Source organism: Rhipicephalus sanguineus, chromosome 4, assembly GCF_013339695.2.
Source record: "Rhipicephalus sanguineus isolate Rsan-2018 chromosome 4, BIME_Rsan_1.4, whole genome shotgun sequence".
NCBI classification, from domain to species: Eukaryota; Metazoa; Arthropoda; class Arachnida; order Ixodida; family Ixodidae; genus Rhipicephalus; species Rhipicephalus sanguineus.
In genome coordinates, this window is record NC_051179.1 from 116,578,985 (window position 1) to 116,600,831 (window position 21,847).

The following is a 21,847-nucleotide window of genomic DNA, read 5'->3' on the forward strand; positions in this document are numbered from 1 at the left end:
CTCACCGAATCAAAGCGATGCTGTTAGCTGCAAGGTCTTCTGCGGACAAAACTGCAGCGGACACGATCATAGACAGCAATGACGCAGTTTTGAACGTACGTGTGCGGCCGGCGCACATGGATTGTAAACAGAACTATCGTACACTGCAACAGCTGCACACGAAACCGCAGTTGCTATCGACGCGATCATCAATAGCGACTACGGAGCTCCGAAGGTATGCGGCTAATGCAGTGGTAGATTGAAGGCAATAAAGTCACAAAAAGGCATGAAGCATTTTGGTGTTTTTGTCGTTCGTGTGTGACTATGGTGGAGCGGAGTTTGGCACTTAGTTTGCAGTAGGCCTAAAAGAAGCTTTGACGCGTACATACGTGGCAGCCAGCTGCGCCGTCTCTTGTTGGTCTGTTTGCATGTGTCCCAGAAAGACATACGCGAGTTCTTTCGACGGCAACAAATGTTTTGTGCATATATCGTGGTTTGCAAACAAATTTTGCCAGTTTTTTGGTGCTACGAACTTTTGAGTGATATGAATATTTTCACCTCCCCTTGAGATTCATATCACCGAGATTCTACTGTAGTTACGCAGCAGTTGCGGTGTGCTGCGATGTACCCACGCGATGCGCAAGTGAGGCACGTCCAACGTTTATGTGTTAACTGTGCACACGTTCAAAGAAAACAAGAAAGGGCTCAAGGTCGTTACGTGTAGATGTAGCTCTTCCCCCCCCCCCCACACCCCATGTAGCTTTCAGCGCACTCACCGGGAGGAAAGAAGGGAGAAGGCACCTAGAGTATGCAACAAATCTTTGTAACTCCACTCGGACTTGACAGAGTATAAAATTTTTTGTGTCAGTCGATTCGTAAAGCAATAAACTTCTTTAATGAAGTCCTTGGATGATCAGTTGGAAAAGTGTTGCAGGGCCCCTTTGATGTCTCAACTAAGTCTCCATTCACTCACAAACTTCTGGCTCTTACACCTTCCATGTTTATTGGCCTGCTTCAATCATACTTTCGATATGAAATTCTGGTTACGTATATCTATTCTGCGATTACCAAACTGTTAAATATTACAAGGCTCAACAGCATGAGCTCCTAAAACACATGATCTTAACCCTGCCTAAGCTTCACCTACCTTGGCAAACGTTGTTAATAGTACTTGAGGCAGCTCTTCAGAGTTGACGAGCAGCAGGTGACGTAAACAGTGGCCAGTTCCACGTACACCACCAATCACAATGGGAACCTGCATGAAAAGAAACAATAGTCAGGTCAATTCTACGTACTGTAGCATGCACATTGTTTTGCCTTTTGAGCGTGTTCGTTTTTCCCCAGGTAGTCACTGTTATCCATTTGTCACATATGCAAAATCTGACAGCTCCTAATTTTTTTCATGAATTTTTACTGCAAGAGCTTGGGCTAATCAGATTATGCGCACGATGGGAATAATTTTGTAAATTTCCAGCATACATGAGCACGAGCAATTATTCTGGAATGTACCTTGACGCATGCATAAATAGGCGATGCCCCTTTCAGCTGAGGACAGCAACACCTTCCTCTGCTTAGGAAGAGCTGTCGGTCAAATGTGTGTGTAATACGGCAGTAAATGTGATTACAGAGCTTACACAGTAGAACTTCTCCAAAACAAACTTTACTTATGATGATCACCCAATAAAAGAAACAGCTTAGGTCAAACATCGTCCAACAAAATCTTGAACAGATTTTGCAAGTTACCCATAAGAGTAACCGGAATGACAGCTTAAGGGGGGAGGTGGGGATCGAAGCTGAAATTCTTTATTTCTTGTAGTAGAACAATGAAATTTGGCATGCTTATTGGGAAGTGCACTGAATGACTATTTACAAAGTTTCATTAAGATATCTCCAGCGGTTTTGACATTATAAATTTTTACTTGCATCTTTGTTGTACCAAACTTGCAGAAAGCCTGGCATGACAACAAAACATGGTAAAAGCCCAAAGTTGCCCTTATATTTTAGCCATAGGAATGGTTCATGCTATGACATTCTCCAAATATTTTTATTACCCCGATTTTTTTTTTACACAGAACATTACATCCATGTTTGCATAATGCATTTGTTATTGTCATGTCAAATTAGCTAAAGAGTAAAAAGACGAGAGAGTAATTCAAAAATATAGGAATGTCATAGCATAGAGAACTGACTAGGGAAAACAATGCAACAGACCTCATGAAAATCCATCAAGCCATAGTCGTGCTACGCTTTCTACAAGCGGGACAGTCGGGTCAAAACACACTTCTGAGAAAACGGGCCCTAAAGTTGCACAGCCACTACATGTAAATCAAAATGCTCTGGAGCTGTAATATTTAGTGTCTTTGCTTGCAGGGGTTTTCTTATGTCCTTGATCTTTCATTTTTCTGCACTACGTGCTTTCCTTTTTCTTTATTGGTTATTTTTGTCAGCTCTTTGAAGGGTGAGCCTTCAGGTTTAATGCCCAGACTTGCACATTACAAGTCTGTGGCATGCAAATTTAGGTGTGCTGTGGCAGTTATGGCCAAGACATTGGTGGCACAGGAATTTCTGAGTAGTACTTAACGAAGCGAGTTTGGCAGATAAAAATTTGTCCACTCCTTTACACAAGTTCATTTGTCACCCCTGCCTTGATACGCTTCATCATTTACCCGGTCGTGGTAATGGTAGTCGGCGAGGCTTTCATTATTTCAGTACATTTACAAAAGCTTGCTGCGATACCATGCACGGCTTGAAGCGCGCCTAAATTACATCACCACTGAGTGCTTATTTCCCCGCAAAGTGCTCGGCCGCGGGGTTCGGGAAGTCTGTGCCCGATATGCTGGGTGGCGGCATTTGCTGGCGATGTGCAATACGCCAAGCCGCAGCGATGAAACATCGGCGTGCAATATGCTTGGCCTCGCATTTTGGGGCGGCAACGCGCGAAATTGTCGCGGTGGTTCGAGCGATCGCTGTGCGATGAACTTGGGGAGATCGAGCGGCCGTGGCCGTGGGGTCCGTGGCGCAGCTGCCGATGCATCAAATTCCGATCAGCGACTCTGAGCTGCCAGCGGGCGATATCATTAGTTGCTTGCAGCAAAGCGCATTGCGGATTGTTCACTTTTGCATGTCTGCTAGCACGATGTTCTTCCCCGCAAAGTTTGGATTCGTCGGCGCCGTGAACGTAGTTAAGCCTAGCCACAACTCCGAGCAGTTAGCACGGTCGCAGTGTGCGCTGCCACGGTGCCCGATGTTTCAAAGTTAGTCATGTTCGATCACGAGCACAAAAAGCCGTCCCGCGGTGGTCTTCGTCACGAGGTCCGAGATGCCGACAGGCAGAAATTCTAACCGCGGGTCCCACAACGCAATACAGGTCCGAGACGTGCTTCTGCGATGTTCGCGAAGAGCGCGTCGGGCTATCGCACTCTGATGCATGGTCTGATGAATGAGCTTCCGAGTGCAGCTGCTAACGCGTAATTATCGTCGACCAGCACAACACAAAACGAGTGCGAACGCTTCAGTAATTAGCGTGATTTTCGACAGCCGTGACCCCGCAACGCGGAAGCCGCGGACGACGCACACCAGGTGCGACCATCGGACCAATGGCGAGGCGCGCTGAAGCATCATGGTGGCAGCGCCCAATTGGGGGCCTCGCAACGACCTTTAAACGTTTGCTTTTTGTGGGCTTGTTTTTAAATTGAGGAGCCAGCTGAGGTGGGGAATTTGAAGACGGAGAAACGCTCTTTCAGACGAGCCCTAGATGGTGGTGCTCGGTCGCGCCGTTACGGAGCTATATTTTTTTTTAAAAACGCTTTCTTTTTTGCGATTTCCGCAATAATTTTCGCCACCTCAGGGGGCGCAACAATTTTTAATGGCACTTCTACGTCGTTTTCAGCGAAGATATTTTGGAATTAGAAAAAGAGCTACAGAAACTGAAAATGTGATTTTCAGAAAATCGACTATTTTGCCATTTTTCGCGATTTGATCCCTGCGTCCCCCCTTAACACATTCTAGGCACTGTGGAGTACTTACTCGGTCGGCAGTCATGTACTTGATCAGGGTCTTGACCACTCGGTCTCTCCAGTCGTCTGTGAGGATGCGCTCGGGAGCTTGCTTGAGCGCCACCGAGAGGGTTACACTACAACCATGCCTTAACGTCCAGTCCTCGCTAGGGTCATCACCTGTACGACAACATACATTACTTGCACTGTTAACAAGCTTTCACTGCCTTCTGCAAATTCAATACGGTTGTTCATTCACCTAGTAAAGCTGAATGTTCATACAAAGGTCACATCCCCATTGCAAGATTCACCTCACCCGCTGTGGCAGCTTGGCAGGTAAGGCCTCATGCTACTAAGCTTGAGGACTGGGATTTAATTCCTGGCCATGGCGGCCACATTTCGATGGGGGCTAATTGCAAGAACACTCGTGTACTTGGATTTAAGTGCACATTAAAGAACCCCAGCAGCTCAAAATTAATACAGTCCCCACTACAATGGTTCCAGCATGTAAAACCTCAGAAATTATTGCAGTAGACTCCCGTTAAAACGAACTCAAAGGGACTGTGAAAATCTGTCTTATCAGGAGCTTGGCTTATCAGAAGTGCTCTAAAAAAAAAAAAAGAAAGAAAAGGACATGCCAAGTGCATCCAAATATGTTACTTGAAAACACTAAATGAACTAGACATGCGTGGAGGAAAAATGTCAAGAAAAAGCGTTTATTCGGCTCAACTTGATAAAAACTGTCTTCAAATACCGTATTTACATGTACCTAACGTGCACCCGATTTTGTGGGTTCGATATAAAAATGCACATGTATTGTTACCAGAGTTTAACGATAAAACTGTGACATATCCCAATGTCAACTACAGTCGAACCTCGTTAATACGTACCCGCTTTAAGCGTACTAACGGTTAAAACGTAGTTGCGACGAATCCCCGACCAAGTCTCATAGAGCCTAATGCATTCGCTGACCGCTTAATCCGTAGTGCTTCGTCCTACGCCTACCGGCATGCCATGCCTACTGGTTAGTGCGTGCCCTGTGTACCGCGCTAACTTTTTGTGGCATAAAATTTTGCTGCGCCGCTGAACTTCCGGACGCCATAATGTGCCGCCAAAGGTTTTCCGTCTTTTCGAGAAGTGCGTAGATTGGTCGATCATTGATTCCGACTTCCGCGCGATTGCGGCGACGCCTTTGCGGGTAAGCATCGGGAAAGAACGAAGGTGAGGCGGCGACCACCGACGAACGCGCCAGCATGTCTTATCGCCGGCAACCTTATCACAATAGGTATCTTCCGATATCTGCTCGGGCACGCGTGCGGCGCAGCACTACTTTAAGCCTACTGCACGCCTTTAATAGGCGACAACCTGCACGCGCTGGGTCGCTGATTCCTCCCGCGTCGTTGTGCGGGGCCGTGTTCAAGCGCGCGCCGCTTTGTAAAAACGAAAGCAGCTCGCTGTTGCGGAGTTCAGCGTTGCTGGTCGCGGGCGACGCGAAACCTCTTTGCATTGACGCTATCACGCTAAACACAAGTACGGCACAGCAAGCGTAGCGCTGCTGTAACCATACTGCACGCTTTTATTGGGCGACCACCCAAACGCGCTTCCGTCCACTGCCAGGACCGCTAGAGCGTCGCGAAGTGCGCATCGCTTGCAGGAAGTTTGTCATCGCGCGTTAACCGAACAAGCTACTCGCTGCATCTGTGCACGGTCTGGAGCGAAGTGGGTACGAAGAACACTCCCACGACAAATGCGCGCGTGCGGTACAGCAAGCGGCCCGGCAGTGACGGCGTGAGCCGAGAAGGTGACGCGCTGCACGCAACTAGCCAGGAGACGATCGGCTCCACGCAGCCGTACCGCGTTTCACTGGAACTGCGTCAGTTTTCACTTAGGGGCAGATCGCGGTACAGACGTACGCACTTATATCGCGGAAAGCCGACACTGTCCGTTCTGTCGCTATGTCGGTCACTGTGTATACCGGACCCTGTATTAGTTCTGAAATGCTCCTTGGCGTCGCCACCGCCCGCTATCGGACGGTCGTGCGAGAGCACCAAAATCTTTTCTCCACTTTGGCAAAGAGAAAGAAAAGGCTTTGCAATGGGTACTTTAGGCAATATTTGCTGTGGCACTGAATATATTTCTTTGCTGGCGGCGATGGCGTACGCGAGGAGATGCAGATTTTTACTTGGTGGTTAATGCGTACTACCGTTTAGTGCGTAGTTATGCGGCGTCCCCGGCAGGTACGCCTTAACGAGGTTCCACTGTATTAGAAAAGAAGGGATACAAGCACAACTTGCCTTCAAAGAATGGTAAATTTATTCTCTTGGCAGTTCATTCTCTTGTGTGATAAGTCTTGCTGGGTCAAAGATCCCTTCTGCATATGCCTCAGTCGTGTGCCGTTACCTTGACAAAGTCAGTATACACCGAGTTGCTTAACCCTTTTCCTTCTGAAGACTAGCTGAGCTCGTCCACACAGCTTATACTGCTCCTACCGAAGATGAGCTGGGCTCATCCATCATGAAACATGCATTTGGTGGTGCCCCAGTTACACTATCCTGATTCATTTTGCTGTGATCTGTTTGGCTTCAACAGATATCGCAGTAAAAAACTTTAAAATGTGCTCAAAGCGTGCATTTTGGTCGAGAAATCACTTGATTCATGCAAACGAAGTTAGAAAATGGCGTCCTCCTCTGTGCGTGAGTGGTGCGCACCTGCCGGAACAGCTCCGTTCAGAAAAAAAAAATGCCCTCGTTTGCTGAAGTTTTGAGAAATGAAGAATTTCGGTTCTCCTGTGTGTGTGGCAGCGACTGCACATAGCAGCATAGCTTCTATAAATCATCGGATTCGGAAGGCGACCGCGTCTCGACATATCGCCCTTAGATGTAAGCCAAGTCCCACCGGTGCATCTAAGGTTCGTTTTCAGGGACTCACTTCCCTGCGCTTTACTTTTTAAATTTCAGAGACATTTTCGGCACCAAAGCCTAAAGAAGGTTCGGCACTTTCCGTAATGCAGTGTAGTGAAAAGCCTATCCTCTGCACATTAGAAAAAAAGATGTTTTGCATCTATCTTGCGAATAAATTGCCTTAGAATAATTTTTTTAGATGTAGGATCAAATAAGCAAATAAAAGAAATCGGTATTTTTTAATCGTTTTTGGCTTCGGTATTTTTTAATCGTTTTGATTAACAAGGTCTGTAATCTTGTCTTTGAGGTCTGGATATTTTCCCTTTTCAGCCTGTAGCAACTTTTTTCTCAATCAATGTCTAGCTGAAGATCTCTCTTCAGGCTACTCATGATGAGAAGTCTCGAGCGCACAGGAAATATACATGACACAGATGTATTTAGCATGCAAAATACCTTTCCTTTGTCGAGCACTTTCATAGCGAAAGTGACGCATCACAAGTTGCACTTCACAGAGAACAGATACGATGCACACGGGTCTTACACAAACCTATGCAAGCCGATGACAAAATGTGCTTGTCACCAATTTATGACGATGATGACAATGCACCTGGCACCTCTGATAGAGTGACCTAGAATAGGGGGAGTGTCCAAAGCGCCGGCTCCCGCGTGGGCCTTTTGTCGTGAACTCCCGCGCCGCGCCGCTGCTGCGCCGGACCCGTGGGCTTTCCGCGCCGGGAAGCGCGCGGAAAGCGAGGGGCGTCTGCTGCGCGCTGTAGTTTTTTGCGCCGCATTTCCACACAGGGCGCTTGAAGTCTACTTAACTTTAGTAATGCGGTGCGGAATGAAACTTATCCATCTTTAAGCGTTGTGTTAGTGCTGGGGCAACAACAGAATGCAAAAAATCATGTGTCAAGCGGCATCAGCGTGGCCTAGTTCCGGTCACAGAGTCCGAGAACGTTGGTGCGTGTGTAAAAACGCGCAAAACGGACGCTCACAAGCAAAGAACGAAAAAAAGCAACCCTATTCGCACGAGTAATCGGGCAATAGCATCACGCATGCACGATTTAAGAGTAATAAAAAAAGCAAATTGCACGCGCAGTCAGCTGAAATACTTGGGCGCAGTGACTTCACGAGCTTTTTACTCATAGTCGCCACTGGTTTGCTAGCCATATGCGCACCGCTTTATTTGACAATTCATTAGCCTCCACAAGCTCTTTATTATGTACGGAACACACCGGGAAGACGCAAGGGAAACAAAAAAAAGGTAAAAAAGAGTAGAGATGGCCATACGACCGCAATGCTGTTGGCTTATTTTTATTTCTGAGGTAGCGTACAACAAGGCTCACCGTGCGCAAACATTTGAAAGAAAAGCAATGCCAGGTAAACTAACCTTATTCCACAAGTTTTTGGATAAAAGGCGTAATATAGAGAATGCTTTACAAATATCCAGATATCATGAAACAAAGTTGCAAATGCCCCCATTCTCTGTACAAGCTGCCTGAACGAAAATACTGTAAGATTATATATATATATATATTATCGCATGTGGCATTGGATCGCTGAACGTCAGTATGAAACGTTCGCGCGAGATGCGTGCATTGCTTCAAGCCTTCACCATATGAAATTAAAACAGTTTCAAACAGCTCATTCTCAACTTCAGATGTTTTCACGGTTCTCGGAGGTTAGCGTTCACCCGGTTCAGAGAATTTACGAAAATATGTGGACGAGTAGTTACATAAAATACAATTGTTTCTGCAGCAGTTGAGTGCGCGCCAACAGGGCACCCGACCGCAATTTCCCGCTTTTTCCTGATGACCTCAATATAGCGTCCGCCACAATTTCGTGCTGATGCTCCGAGAGTACTTAAATAGCGAGTCTGCTCATCTCTTGAATAAATATAAAGAGATGACCAGACGGGTAAAGCAAGCCTCTTTTGTACCGCAGACGCGTGCAATCAGCTGCTCTGAACTGAGAATCACGTTTGTTTTCGGGCGATCGCTCGTAACATGAAGTGAGGCATACACGATGTTGCACTGTTATCGTTACATTTTCTTTGGTTTGTCTTTTTTTTAACGCTAAAGCCTTAGCTGCCTCATCAAACATGAAAATTGACCATCGGAGTCCCGCGTAGCTAACACGAGTGATGCACAAAATCATCACGCGATGACGTCGACAGAACTTGTGACGTCACTATGATGTCATTCAACGTGACGTAATATGATAACGCCATCACATGACATGGTCGCTTTCCATTGCCTCCATGATCGGCCCCCGATGTAGGCAATGTAAAAGCAGGTGAGGTGCAGAAAGCTTGCAATGCCTTCAATCCTGTGGGCAGTCCGAAACCACGTTATGTGCAGAAAGCTTTCGGAGAGGAGCGAGGTAGGATCAATGCATCGACTGACGAAAAAATGGCTTTCGTTTTCGAGTCATCTCCGGCGAATGCATAAGGAACCATGTTTTTTTTTCATGTAATTTTTTCGCATACATTTTACCTACGCGGTCAGTTTTTCAATATGTATGGGTAAGTCTAACATGTTGACATCGATATTGGTGACCACCACGTTTTTTATAACCTGACGGAAACAAATCGTCAGACCACACATCGTCAGAATTATTTCTGGCTGAAAGCGGGTTTGCGCGCCATACACCATATTATTATTGTTAGTCGTTACGCAAATGGCAAACATGTCAAGTTAGTGATGCCATGGCCTATCGGTCGTGTTGGGCATACGTACATTCGTGCCCCTCCGTGCCAATTTTCGTGTATACCAAGTGAACAAGACGCGAGTTACGCGAGTGATTTTTTACTTTTGGTACCGCGGTCACGCCGACTGACACATTCGGCTTCGCGTGAAACGGCTTGAAACAGCAGAGCGCCGGAGGCAGCCTTGTAAAACGAATCGAATGCACGAAATAAAAGATATGAAGGGTGCAAACGCGTTAGCATGCATGAGCTAGTTACTACGTGCATATGTGCTATGTTCTCCTGGTTATCTCCAGTTTATTCTCTCCTGCAGCAAGTTTACGTTTGTCATTCCACACGAAAGTAAGCTAAGCGCCTTTTCTCACGATGAAGTGTGCGCCGGATGCGTTCCTCAAACAGCCGCGGAAGTGTGGACCAATGCGGTGACAAACCAGCTGCAAAGATATATACAAAAACCCCGTTTCAAAACACACAAACGCGTTCTCTGTGTGATGAGTCGCTGCAGTACTATGTTACAGTGACGCAATATTAAATTTTTCCCAAATTTCCACAATTTTAGCTAATAGCGGCCAAAATATCACGCGCGTAGCAGACGCTCACCGCTTTGACGCGGCTTCCGCCGCGGAGAAAGCCCACGGGTCCGGCACGGCAGCGCCGCGGCGCGGAAGTTCACTGCAAAAGGCCCTCGCTCCTCCCATGTATTCGCACGGCGCTTTGGACACTCCCCCTATTCTAGGTCACTCTACCTCTGATGGGAAGTCTGCTGCTAACGCCACGAACATAGTTTGAGTTTTGTACTTGATTGTAATGCGAGCAGGCAATTTTACTCTCCCTTGTCGCTTTCATTTTGCTTTTTTTCGCTTCATTTCCTTTGTCATTTCGTTCTGCTTTTTGATTTTGGAGCAACGGCAAGAAACAAAATGGTAGAACGTATTGCGGGTAAACTGACTCAGTAGATGTTCTCGGGCAAAGATGGCCAGCTCGTCTGGTGGCAGCCACCGGCAGAGGGAACCCAGGCAGCCAGCAGCAGCCGTGCGGCAGCCGTCCTCAGAACTGCTGAGGTAGCTGCTCACGCTGGCCGTCACGCTCCGCCGCATCAGGTCCGACATCTTGTGGCCCGCTGCCGCCACCACTCGGTGCAGCGCGTACAGCATCGTCTCTCTGCACAGACAAGACGGGCAACGTATCACTAAGTGAAACCGATGCCTTCAAGTACGGCATCTGTTAACCCCTTGACAGTTTAAAAACAAACAAAAACAGTGGCAGAAGCAAATACCAAATGGTCACGGCTGTACATGTACGGTGGCAACCTTCTCAGAATGAAGCGTTGCTTTGTGTTGCTATAGGGGGGCTGCAAGTTTCTGAGACTTCTAGAAAAGTTCTCACGGTGCTGCTGTCCCCCGGCTTCTGCCGATACTAACATTTCGCTTAGCCCTAGGGTGGCTGCCACTGTGGTGGTTTGAGAGCCTTCCTGCATTGCCTAAATTATTCTGCCCACACTTGTGCCAATTATATTTGGCACTATCGTATGCATACTTTTGAATTTTGGGCATCGAGAAAAACAATTTTTATTTGATGTCTAATCACTCAAAGCACCACTGTGAGAAGCTCGCTGGTACCGCTCTCCCACAGGTGCACAATTATTTGTTAACAGTCAGCGCTTGAACTATCATTGCAGATAAAATGGTGACAATGCATAGGAAATGTCTTTCTGTGTCACGAAGTTCCAAGGTACAGTCATTGCCAAATGCCGACTAGCTCTTTGAGACGCACTTGTGTGAGCTCTGTGGCATCTGAATGTTTAGATACAGTGCCTGGGGACAACAGCAGTCTTCTCCTATTACCTTCTTTCTCCCTACGCGGCAGCTATGGGAGAGCGCTGTTGTGAGAAAGAGGAGTGGCAGTTGCAAACTATGCTCACACTTGCGCTGGGGACAGAGCAAGCATAGGTATGTCAGATTGGTTACAGGTGTGCTGGTTAACTACTAACGACTCTGTGCTCTGTGGCTTTACACGATGAAAAAATGTTGCAGTGGCGTAGCTCGGCTATGCCAGGATAACGTAGCGTTAGCAAAGGTTCAGGTGATTATTCTTAGCTTTCCTGATTGTCTAGGATTAGCTTGATTATCATGCTTACTGCTGCTCCAATGACACACACACGGTATACCGTATTTATTTGAATCTAAGTTGATGGTTTTTTCGAAAAAACGATGTGCCAAAGTGGGGGCTCGGCTTAGATTCGAGGATTTTGAAAAACACGCCATTTTTCATCGAGATAAGTGTTGGAAAACTAGCGCCACCTAGACAGTATTGTAGCCGTTAGTAGCCGAGCCAACACCTGGCTTAAGTACGCACGCGAGGCCGCCATTTTTATCTTTGTGGCGAGTGTTGAGGCGAGCCATTTGTCAGTTCGAGTCTCGCTTCGAGTGGTCTGTGTGTGGCGTAGCTCAATGGCGCCAAACGAGCGTAGTCATTATAGTGCGGCGTATAAAAGGAAAGTTGAGCTAGTTGCGGAGTCGTACTCCAACGTTCAAGCCGGGCGGGACTTTGGAGTGGACGAAAAGAATGTTCGTCGCTGGAAGGGCCAACGGGAGAAGCTCCTCGCGTGCGCCGCAACGAGGATGGCTTTTACCGGTCCACGGAAAGGCCGTCACCCTGAAATGGAGACGGCATTGGCCGACTTCGTTCGGACGCAGCGAGCAGCTGCCCTTCCAGTGACAATGGAAGTGCTCCAGGCGACGGCGAGGGCGCTTTCAAGGGAGCAAGGTGTTTCGGTGGCAGACTTCAAAGCCAGCCGAGGGCTGCAGAAATTCATGAAGCGCTTTGGCTTCAGCCTCCGTTGTCGCACCTCAATCACCCAAAAGTTACCGGCTGACTATGAAGAGAAGTTGCTGGAGTTCCAGCGTTTCGTGCTTCGGAAGAGAGAAGAGAGAGCGTATCTGCTAGGCCAAATCGGCAACGCGGACCAAACGCCAGTGTATTTTGATATGCCGGTGGCGTACACAGTCTCAGAAAAAGGGGCCAAAGAAGTGAAGGTGCGCTCTGTGGGCTATGAAAAGCAGCGCGCGACTGTGATGCTGTGCTGCACAATAACTGTTTTCTCTTTGTGAATTTTACCCGGCCTACATTCGAGGTAAGTTTTTTGTTTTTTCGGGCTTCGGACTTTAGGGGGTTGGCTTAGAATCGGGGTCGGCCTAGATTTGAGTAATTACGGTACGTATTATGTGGCACATGTATATTTATTTGCCAGGCAACTACTTCGGGATCCAATGAGTTAAGCTTCTCCACTCTTCTGTGCCGTTGAGCAGCATTTGCGCTCTCCTTCTCCATGGCTAAACCACACTGGCAAACGCCAGTCAGAGGCGCTATAAAGCAGCTCCAACGCAGTGTCAGACGGTGACTGCACAGCGAAGGCGAATAGCTTCGCGCACGCTAACGCCAGCACATCTGCCAAGGCTACGACGTCACTCCTCTGGAAAGCGCAGACCAGCGGCGGCACAATACGCGGGAGGTGCCAGCTCCAGTGCGCCAGCTGTGTGACATCACTGATCCTCGTGCATGTGCAGCACAGCTCTTGAGGAGGCATGCGAAACTGGCTCGGCTAGGCCAGTGTAGCTAACGCTACAAAACATGCTACCTACCGTATATTGCCGATTATAAGTCGACTCCGATTATAAGTCAACCCCCCAACTTGCAACCCCTTCTTGGCAAAAAAAACAAAAACATGGCTGATCCCTCCGTCATAGGAATTGGTATAACACGAAAGTGAAACGTGAATTCACAGAAGTAGTGCTTATTGTGTAGTGATATATGAGAGCTGGTACAATGTCTATTCGTGTTTGGCAGCTATAGCACCGTTTGACGTGGATGCACCCATGTTGACAGCAAGTTTCTATCGCGACGACTAACGCCCATGATCATGATTAACCCTTTGCGGTCCAAAACCTTTACCCACTTTCCGGCTCTAGCGGTCCGAAACTATTTCGCCAGTTTCTGGCGCCGCAAATAAAAACACAAGCTGTGGAAGAGAAACGCACAGGATATTTATTTTTGCTCCTGCATTCTGCAGGCAACTCTTTTAGTGATATTTGGGCAACGTATGATACCGCTCAAAGCATTCCCCTGTGTGCAGGCCAGGGTTATTACTGCAGGTTTCCACCGCCGCCGTCGTCGTCTTCGTCACTCACTTCTGTCGAATCACTGTCATCACTGTCTGGTGGAGGCACGTAATTCTCTTCCTCACTAAAGTCATCCTCGCTTTCGCTAAAAGCACCGCCGTAAAACGCACGCGGTGAAAACGTGGCCATGCTTCTCAGCGAACCGCGCGCGCGAGTGGGTACGCTCTAGGCCCCGTGCTGATCATAGTGCTGCACCCTAGTGTCAAAAAAGTAAAACCTCAACAAACAAAGCTCACTTATTCCTCAAGAGATGGCCCTTCATGTATACAAAAAATGCGCGCGACTCGCGGTGAGAAAACAGCAAAATTTAAACCACGAACACCCTTGTCGGGCGGGGCCCGACAGCGGACCGCTACGGCCGTGTTGCGTTGTCGGGCGCTGCCCGACAACGGACCGCAAAGGGTTAAACCGTTGTGGTAGCTGACGGTGTGAACATATATTTGGACACAGCGAATAGTGAATCCCGTGTAAGGACGATATCAACAAGTGCATAATCAACACTGGTACACGGTATGCACTTCTTCAAAGCGTCGTCAATTAAAGAGAGAAACGGCATGGTGTGCGCTTTCTAGTAATGGGTAGCCTACGCCTGTGCTCATGCATACATAACACACACTGCGCTTCAGCAACACGGGAGCTAGAGGTTCGTAGCCTGAGCCGCAAACGCGTGCGTCCCGCTGGCCTCTGTCTCGCTCCACGAAGGCACGACATTCGCCCGTCGAAATCGCGTCCTTTCTGCAACGCATATTGCAGCTGTTTTGTTAGTCGGTGCTCTCGCAATAGAAGCAGTCGGCGGCGGAGAAATCCCGTTGGTGCACGTGGAAGCTGCACTACTCCGATGAGCCGACGCACGCTAACACGAAGCCAAAGGCAAACAATGTAACTGCGTCAAGGGTGACTCGGCGACGCCAGAGCGGTCAGTCTACCTCTCTCGTATTGAGACGCTTTAACCATGGCCTCCGATATCACGTGCAATCTCGGAGTAAGCGCTAGTAAGTGTCGATCATGAAGCATTACTTCTTGTCACATCTCACAGACTGCAGCACCGCCCCGCTCCGCCCGACGCAAAAGAGAATGTGTGAAAGACATAAGGTGCGTTCGCGCCGTGTCTAGCATCTCCCGAGTTAGCGTAGTCGGTAGGGCGCTTGCCGTCGCGGCCGCAACGTCGTGGGTTCGATTCCCAGCGGGGTATCTTTTTCTTGGTTTTTTTTCTTTATCACCCGTTGGCGTCCATTTTATCAACATCATATCTGTGACGGATGTACTTGGTGGACCCCGGCATAAAACACTTTCGTGTTAAAAAAAGTTGACTCCGAACACAGCCTCATGCTGCGGCCATAGCTCACCAATAAGTTGTTCAGAAGAGGGAGTGATGCAAAGAAACATTTGTTTGCCAGTGAAACATTGCTTATGACTCGTCGTTGCTTGAAAGAAGGACCTCTACATTGCCTCACTCTTGATAAGACAACTATGAAATATGACCCCACCAGCACTTCATCAACCTAGCGAAAAGAAACACTTTCATGTTGCGATCTCACAAGATCATACTTAGGGATTCTCTGCAACTTTTTCTGTAATTTCACTTCGAATTATTCGAAAAATGTTTGAGAAATATTCGAAAATTATTCGAAATTATTCGATGCGATTCGCACTCAATCTTTATTATTCGAATTCGCTTCGCACCCAAAATTTTGCTATTTGCACAGCTCTAAAGAAAAGTCATTGAATTCGCGGAAGCGAATGGCAACACGTCGGCGCAGCGGCAGTTTGGAGTGTCTGAGAAAAGCGTCAGGTACTGGCACAACCAGAAATCCAAACTGTCGGTGTGTAACGCGCGGAAGACGTCGTTTCGCGGTCGCCGAGCTGTGCACCCGGAACTCGAGGACAAAGTGGCGGATTTCGTCCGCGAGTACCGTGCCAGGTCCCTGCCAGTGAGTGCGGAGCTCATTCGCACAAAAGCTGTCGAGCTCGCCCGTGAAGCCGGTCTGTCGAGGGAAGACTTCAAGGGGTCCATTTATTGGGTCCACTGCTTCATGCGACGCAAAGGGTTTGCCCTTCGACGGCGCACGTCAATCTGCCAGAAGCTGCCGGAGGAGTACGAGGACAAGTTGATAGAGTTTCAACTCTACGTGAATAGCCTCCGGCGGCAGCATGGCTACATGTTAGGCCAGATCGGCAACGCCGACGAAACGCCGGTGTGGTTCGACATGCCGTCGTCCACAGCCGTCTGTGAACACGGGGCAAAGGAGTGAGGCTGCTGTCGACCGGAAGCGAGCATTCGCGCTTCACCGTGATGCTTTCCTGCACGGCCGACGGCAGAAAGTTGCCCCCGTTCATCATCTTTAAGGGGGGACGTGGCTTTCGGTACGAACTTTCTTATTTCTTCATAGATTTTGATGAAAATTGGCACACTTACTTGAAATGTTTTTTTTAATGCTACTGTAGAAATTTCATGAATATATCTTTACAACTTTTTGATGTACAATATATTTCACCTTCTGCTCTTGTTCCGAGTCTGACTAGCTTAAACAATGCGATAGGAAACTCGTTCAAAGTGCTATGCATTCTAAGATGTCTGATTGCGGGCATGATATTTTTGGATTTTTTTATTTGCAACTAAATTTTTTTTAGTTCTCATTTTTCATGAGGTGACTGTGCAACAGGCATCGAGGCTTTGTGCAACTTGTCAAATAGCTAATTATCAAAAGGCCATACTGAAAAAGCGAGAATGTCACGCCCTGAACTGTGCTCCAAGGAATATAGAACAAAAAACGGAACTGAAATAGACCCAGCGGTCACGGAGATATCAGCGGAACAAGCGAAGCAGGAAGCAAGAAAAATCGTTTTGAGAAAACGGCTTTTAAAGTTGTACCAACGATATTACTTCATCAAAAGGCACTGGGGTCGTAATCTTTTGAGCCCTTCGTAATGCGCAGTTTCTTGAGTGCCCTGTCTTTAGTTTGAGGTGCCTTGCTTCTCTAAAACACAAGAAGATTTTGATCTTTAATGTGTTTTATAAGGTTGGACCTCCTGCACATGTAGCCTTTCATCTGTTGTGCCTTTGTTTTCTTTATTTTTTCTTAAAATCCTTTTCTGATATACAAAGAACATGTAGCATGAATTTTAAACGAAGTTATGAAGTGGGGTAATAGACATGACAAAAAACAAGATATTGTAATGCAAGTAGGTCATGTACTATGATGATTTGCCAGCTTTCTTGTATTCATGCTCTCATTAACATAATTAACAGCCTTGATTGCAATTGATCATTGAATCATTTTTATAGGATACTAAGAGCGGCTCTCATCATGACAGCCTATCCCTTCCTCCTAAATAACAGGCAGTTATGGCCAAGACATTGGTGGAATAGGAATTCCTTAGCAGTTTATTCAAGACGCGAACTGGGCAGATATGAATTCATCTCCCTGTTTCACTCGTCAAGTTAATTTGTAAACCTCGCCTGCGATGCGCTTCATCATTCACCCGGTCGCGGACACGGTTTTCTGTGTGGCTTTTATTTTTTCAGATGATTCATGAGCGCTTACGGCGATACCAAGCACGGCCCCAAGCGCGCCTAAATTGCCTCACCGGTGCTTTATTTCACCACTAAGTGCTCGGCTGCATAGTCCGGGAAGTCGGCATGCGATGTGCTGGGTGGCGGCATTCGGTGACGATGCGCAATATGCCTAGGTGCGGCGATGAAAAATATGCGCGCAACGTGTTTGGCCTCGCATTTCGGGACGCCGACGCGCGCCCGCTGCGCGACGAGCTTGGCCGTGGGGTCCGCTGCCGATGTGTAAAATGACCATCCGCTGTACCGAGGAGCCGGAGGGGGAAGCACTTCGTTCCTTGCGAAGAAGCACACTGCCGCGAGTCCGCTAACGCGTTGTTCTTGCCCGCAAAGTTCGAGGTTCGTCTCGCGTGCCGACGCCGTGAGCGGAGTTAGGCCTAGTGACGACTCTGAGCAGTAGACGCGCCGGCCACAGTGCTCGATGTTTCAAAGCACGTAATGCGTGGTCGCGAGTACAAAGAGTCGTCCTGCGATAATCTTCGTCACGACGTCCGAAGTGCGCATAAGCAGAACCTCCAACCACGGATCGGACGAGTCAACGCTTGAGAGTCGGTCCGAGACGCGCGTTTGCGATGTTCGCTACGAGTGCGGCGCGCCATCGTAATCCCACCGAGCTTCCGCTAGTAGCTCCAAACTAAAACGTAGTTCTTGTTCAATGTTATCGTTGAGCCGTGAACACAGAGCGCTTGCGAATACGCCACGAAGTAGCGCGACTTTCAACAGCCGTGAGCTCGAGACGCACGAGCTGCAGACGACGATCTCCTGGAGCGAGCATCGGAACAATGGCGAGGCGCGCTGGGGCAACATGGCGGACGCGGCCAATCGGAGGACTCGAAACGACCTTCGAACATTTGCTTTTTGTGCGCTTGCTTTCGAAGGGAGGAGCCAGCTGAGGCGGGGAATTTGAAGACGGAGAAATGCGCTTTCCGATGAGCCCAAGATATCGGCGCCCGGTGGCGTCGTTGCGGAGCTATGATTTTTTGAAAATCAGTGTTTTTTTGCGATTTCCCCAATAATTTTTGCCACCTCGGCAGGCGCAACAATTTTTTTATAGCACTTCTACGCAGTTTTCGGTGAAGATATTTTGGAATCGGATATAAAAAAGGCTACAGAAACTGAAAATGTGATTTTCAAAAAATCGATTTTTTTGCCATTTTTCGCGATACGAAAGCCGCGTCCCTCCTTAAGCGGAAGACGCTGCCGAAGGAGGCCTTCCCGCGGGATGTCGTCGTCCGCGTGAACGAGAAGGGGTACATGGACGAGGCCCTAATGCGCGAGTGGATCCGCGCAGTGTGGAACCGGCGGTCCGGAGCCCTCCTACAGCACCGGAACATGCTCGTGTTGGATGCATTTCGCGGGCATTTGACGGCATCGGTGAAGGAGGCACTTCGCGACGGGAAGACTGATCTTGTCGTCATCCCGGGAGGGATGACGTCAACGCTTCAGCCGCTGGACGTCGTCCTTAATAAGCCTTTTAAGGACCGTGTGTGTGCGTTGTACAATGAATGGATGGCTGGCGACAACCCGCGGACCCCGACAGGCCGGCTGCGCAGGCCACCTCTCGCGACAGTTTCTGGTTGGGTCTCCGAGGCATGGAGGTCCCTGCCTGAAGAAATGGTGGTGCGCGCATTCAAGAAGTGCTGCATCAGCAACGCTCTCGATGGCACCGAGGACGACATGCTGTGGGAGGCGGCTAGCGAGAGGCAGTCGTCCTCGGAGGAGAGCTCCGACAGTTCGGAGGACTGAATAAAGTGCTTCAGTCAACAGTTACGCGTTTTTCTTTTTTTTTGCCGGTCAAGGTAAGGGGGTCGACCTATATTCCACATTATACGGTAGTTCCCAGCGAAGTGTTGTCAGCCCACACGGCGCTGCCAGCATTTCCGAGGAACGCCCATGGTTTGTCAACAAATCGTTTCTGTGGTATGAAAATAAAACTGCAGGGTGTATTGCAAGATAAATTACCGTATTTACTCGCATAATTTGCGCACTTTTTTTCGCGAATTTGGAGCTCCGAAAAGGGGGTGCGCAAATTACGCGGAGATTTCGCGAGCACATCTGAAATAACGCACAATATATAGTCCTAACACGCGCGATATAATACATTGAAGAAGAAAATAAATTATAGCGCAAACGAAGGGTTTTTAACAGAATTAGCACGTACTTTAACCAGCCAGATTCGGTCATGCGCGGTCTAGTCAGAATCACTGGTTGAGAAGTCCGACTGAGAATCATCGCCGCGGCCGCTGTCACCGCTTTCCCAAAGCGCGTCGTCCTTCCCATGAAACACATAACCTCTATAAAACGTCTTTAAAACGTTTAAAACCTCTATAAACCTCTATAAAACGTTTTATAGAGCTTTCGTGTTTCGTGGGTTGGTTCCGTCGAGTGCGTTGAGGCGTCTTCTTGAAGCTCTTCGCGACAATGCTGGGAGTAACGAGGTGCCACGGCACGGCGATACCAGTGGGCTAAGCTCTCGCACATATTTGAAAAGGTATTCTTCAACGGCAGGAAACTTTCCATGCTTCAGTCCTCGGAACGGTCTCCTTCCCGGTCTTGTATTAAAAAGCGAACTCTTCTGCGGCACGGTTCCCGTTTCCTTAGGCAAATTCTATAACAGTGAGCTTGAATTTTGCCGAATAGTTATTGTAGCTCAGCGCAAGAGAACAGTGAAAACGCAACTGGCTGATCGCGAAACCTAAACTTCGGAAATCAACGAAGGCTGCGTCGCAGCGCGGACGCAGAGGAGGAGGGTCAGCGCGGGAAAATGTTGGCGCGACTGGCCCTCGCACGCCTCCGATGCGGAAAGTAGTCCGTGCCGTGTCGCGTGCATGCATTCTCACGGCGGGAGAACGCTCGAACAGTTCCGACAACCGGTGAACAGATTAACGGTTGGTACGGTCTCGGCGGTTTCCAGAGAATAGAACGAACTAATCGGAAGAAGGGACTTCGCACTCGCAGCCTGTCTTGTGTATGACTGCGCTCGCCTGCTCGGTGAGGGCCGCGGGGCGCGGCGGCGCGGCCGTCCAAAGTTCGCCCCGTGCGCGCGCGCCGGCGAGCTGGCTCGAGCGGTGCGGGGAGCGCAAAACATGCGAGTAAATATTTTTTCTTTAGCAAAGCTGGTAAATATTAGGGGTGCGCAAATTATGCGAGGGCGCAAATTATGCGGGTAAATACGGTACTCTTTTTTCCACAGAGCATCGTTAGCCCTCCATCAAAGGTTTGAAATGCTGCTTTCGAGACCTTGTTTCCCAAGCAGTTTGCATTAATGCCACGCGGCGGTGATTTTTAAACGCGCTCCATAGTTTCGCAATCGTCGCAGCAGATCGCAATGTCCAGATCCGGAAGCGGCACGCACGTGTTGGGAAATAGCAATTCCCGCGACTCCGCTGCCTCTGCGGCTGATGTTATCGATGCGTCGAATAGCGGTGAATCCGAGGACGACGACCTTTTGTTTGGACCCCACAGATAAGTCAACTTCACGATTCCGCATATAGGTCGATTCCGCGTATAGGTCGACTCCGATTATAGGTCGACGCCCGGACTTTGGAAGGCCATTTAATGAAAAAAAAATGTAGACTTACAATCGGCAATATACGGTAAGTACCCCTGCTGTGTTAAACATATGCATCCTTCCTGTAATGAAATGAACAGCTTTCTAGAAATGTTTGGCTATTTGATGCTGCCGTGACAATCACTGTCAATGATCTCAGCATACTTTTTCCAATGTTGTGGCATGAACTTGTTCAGAAAACGATCTCCATATTCCTTTCTTGTTTTGGCAGTTTAATAATAACTGGCCTCACATAATGCCTTTCTGGCCATGCCACATTTACAGTATTAAAAAAGCGATGCACCATATTAAGGGGGGACGTGGCTTTCGGTACCAACTTTCTTATTTCTTCATGGATTTTGATGAAAATTGGCACACTTATTTGAAATGTTGTTTTAATGCTACTGTAGAAATTTCATGAATATATCTTTACAACTTTTTGATTTACAATATATTTCACCTTCTGCTCTTGTTCCGAGTCTGACTCGCTTAAAAAATGCGATAGGAAACTCGTTCAAAGTGCTATGCATTCTAAGATGTCTGGTTGCGGGCGTGACATTCTTAGATTTTTTTATTTGCAACAAAATTTTTTTTAGTTTTCCTTTTTCATGAGGTGACTGCGCAGCAGGCATCGAGGCTTTGTGCAACTCGTCAAATAGCTAATTATCAAAACGCCATACTGAAAAAGCAAGAATGTCACGCCCTGAACTGTGCTTCAAGGAATATAGAACAAAAAACGGAACTGAAATAGACCCAGCGGTCAGTGAGAAATCAGCGGAACAAGCGAAGCAGGAAGCAAGAAAAGTCGTTTTGAGAAAACGGCTTTTAAAGTTGTACCAACGATATTACTTCATCAAAAGGCACTGGGGTCGTAATCTTTTGAGTCCTTCGTAATGTGCACTTTCTTGAGTGCCCTGTCTTTAGTTTGAGGTGCCTTGCTTCTCTAAAACACAAGAAGATTGTGATC

At 48.1% G+C, this 21,847-nt stretch overlaps 1 protein-coding gene across 1 annotated transcript in view; it reads right to left on the minus strand.

The window, feature by feature from the left end:
• The window catches only part of LOC119390613 (eIF-2-alpha kinase activator GCN1-like), a 298,045-nt gene that overhangs the window by 15,365 nt on the left and 260,833 nt on the right, over positions 1 to 21,847 (minus strand). The window contains 3 exon segments of the mRNA XM_049415316.1: positions 1,127 to 1,234; positions 4,006 to 4,154; positions 10,531 to 10,742. Of these exon segments, the coding sequence (XP_049271273.1) occupies positions 1,127 to 1,234; positions 4,006 to 4,154; positions 10,531 to 10,742 (469 nt within the window).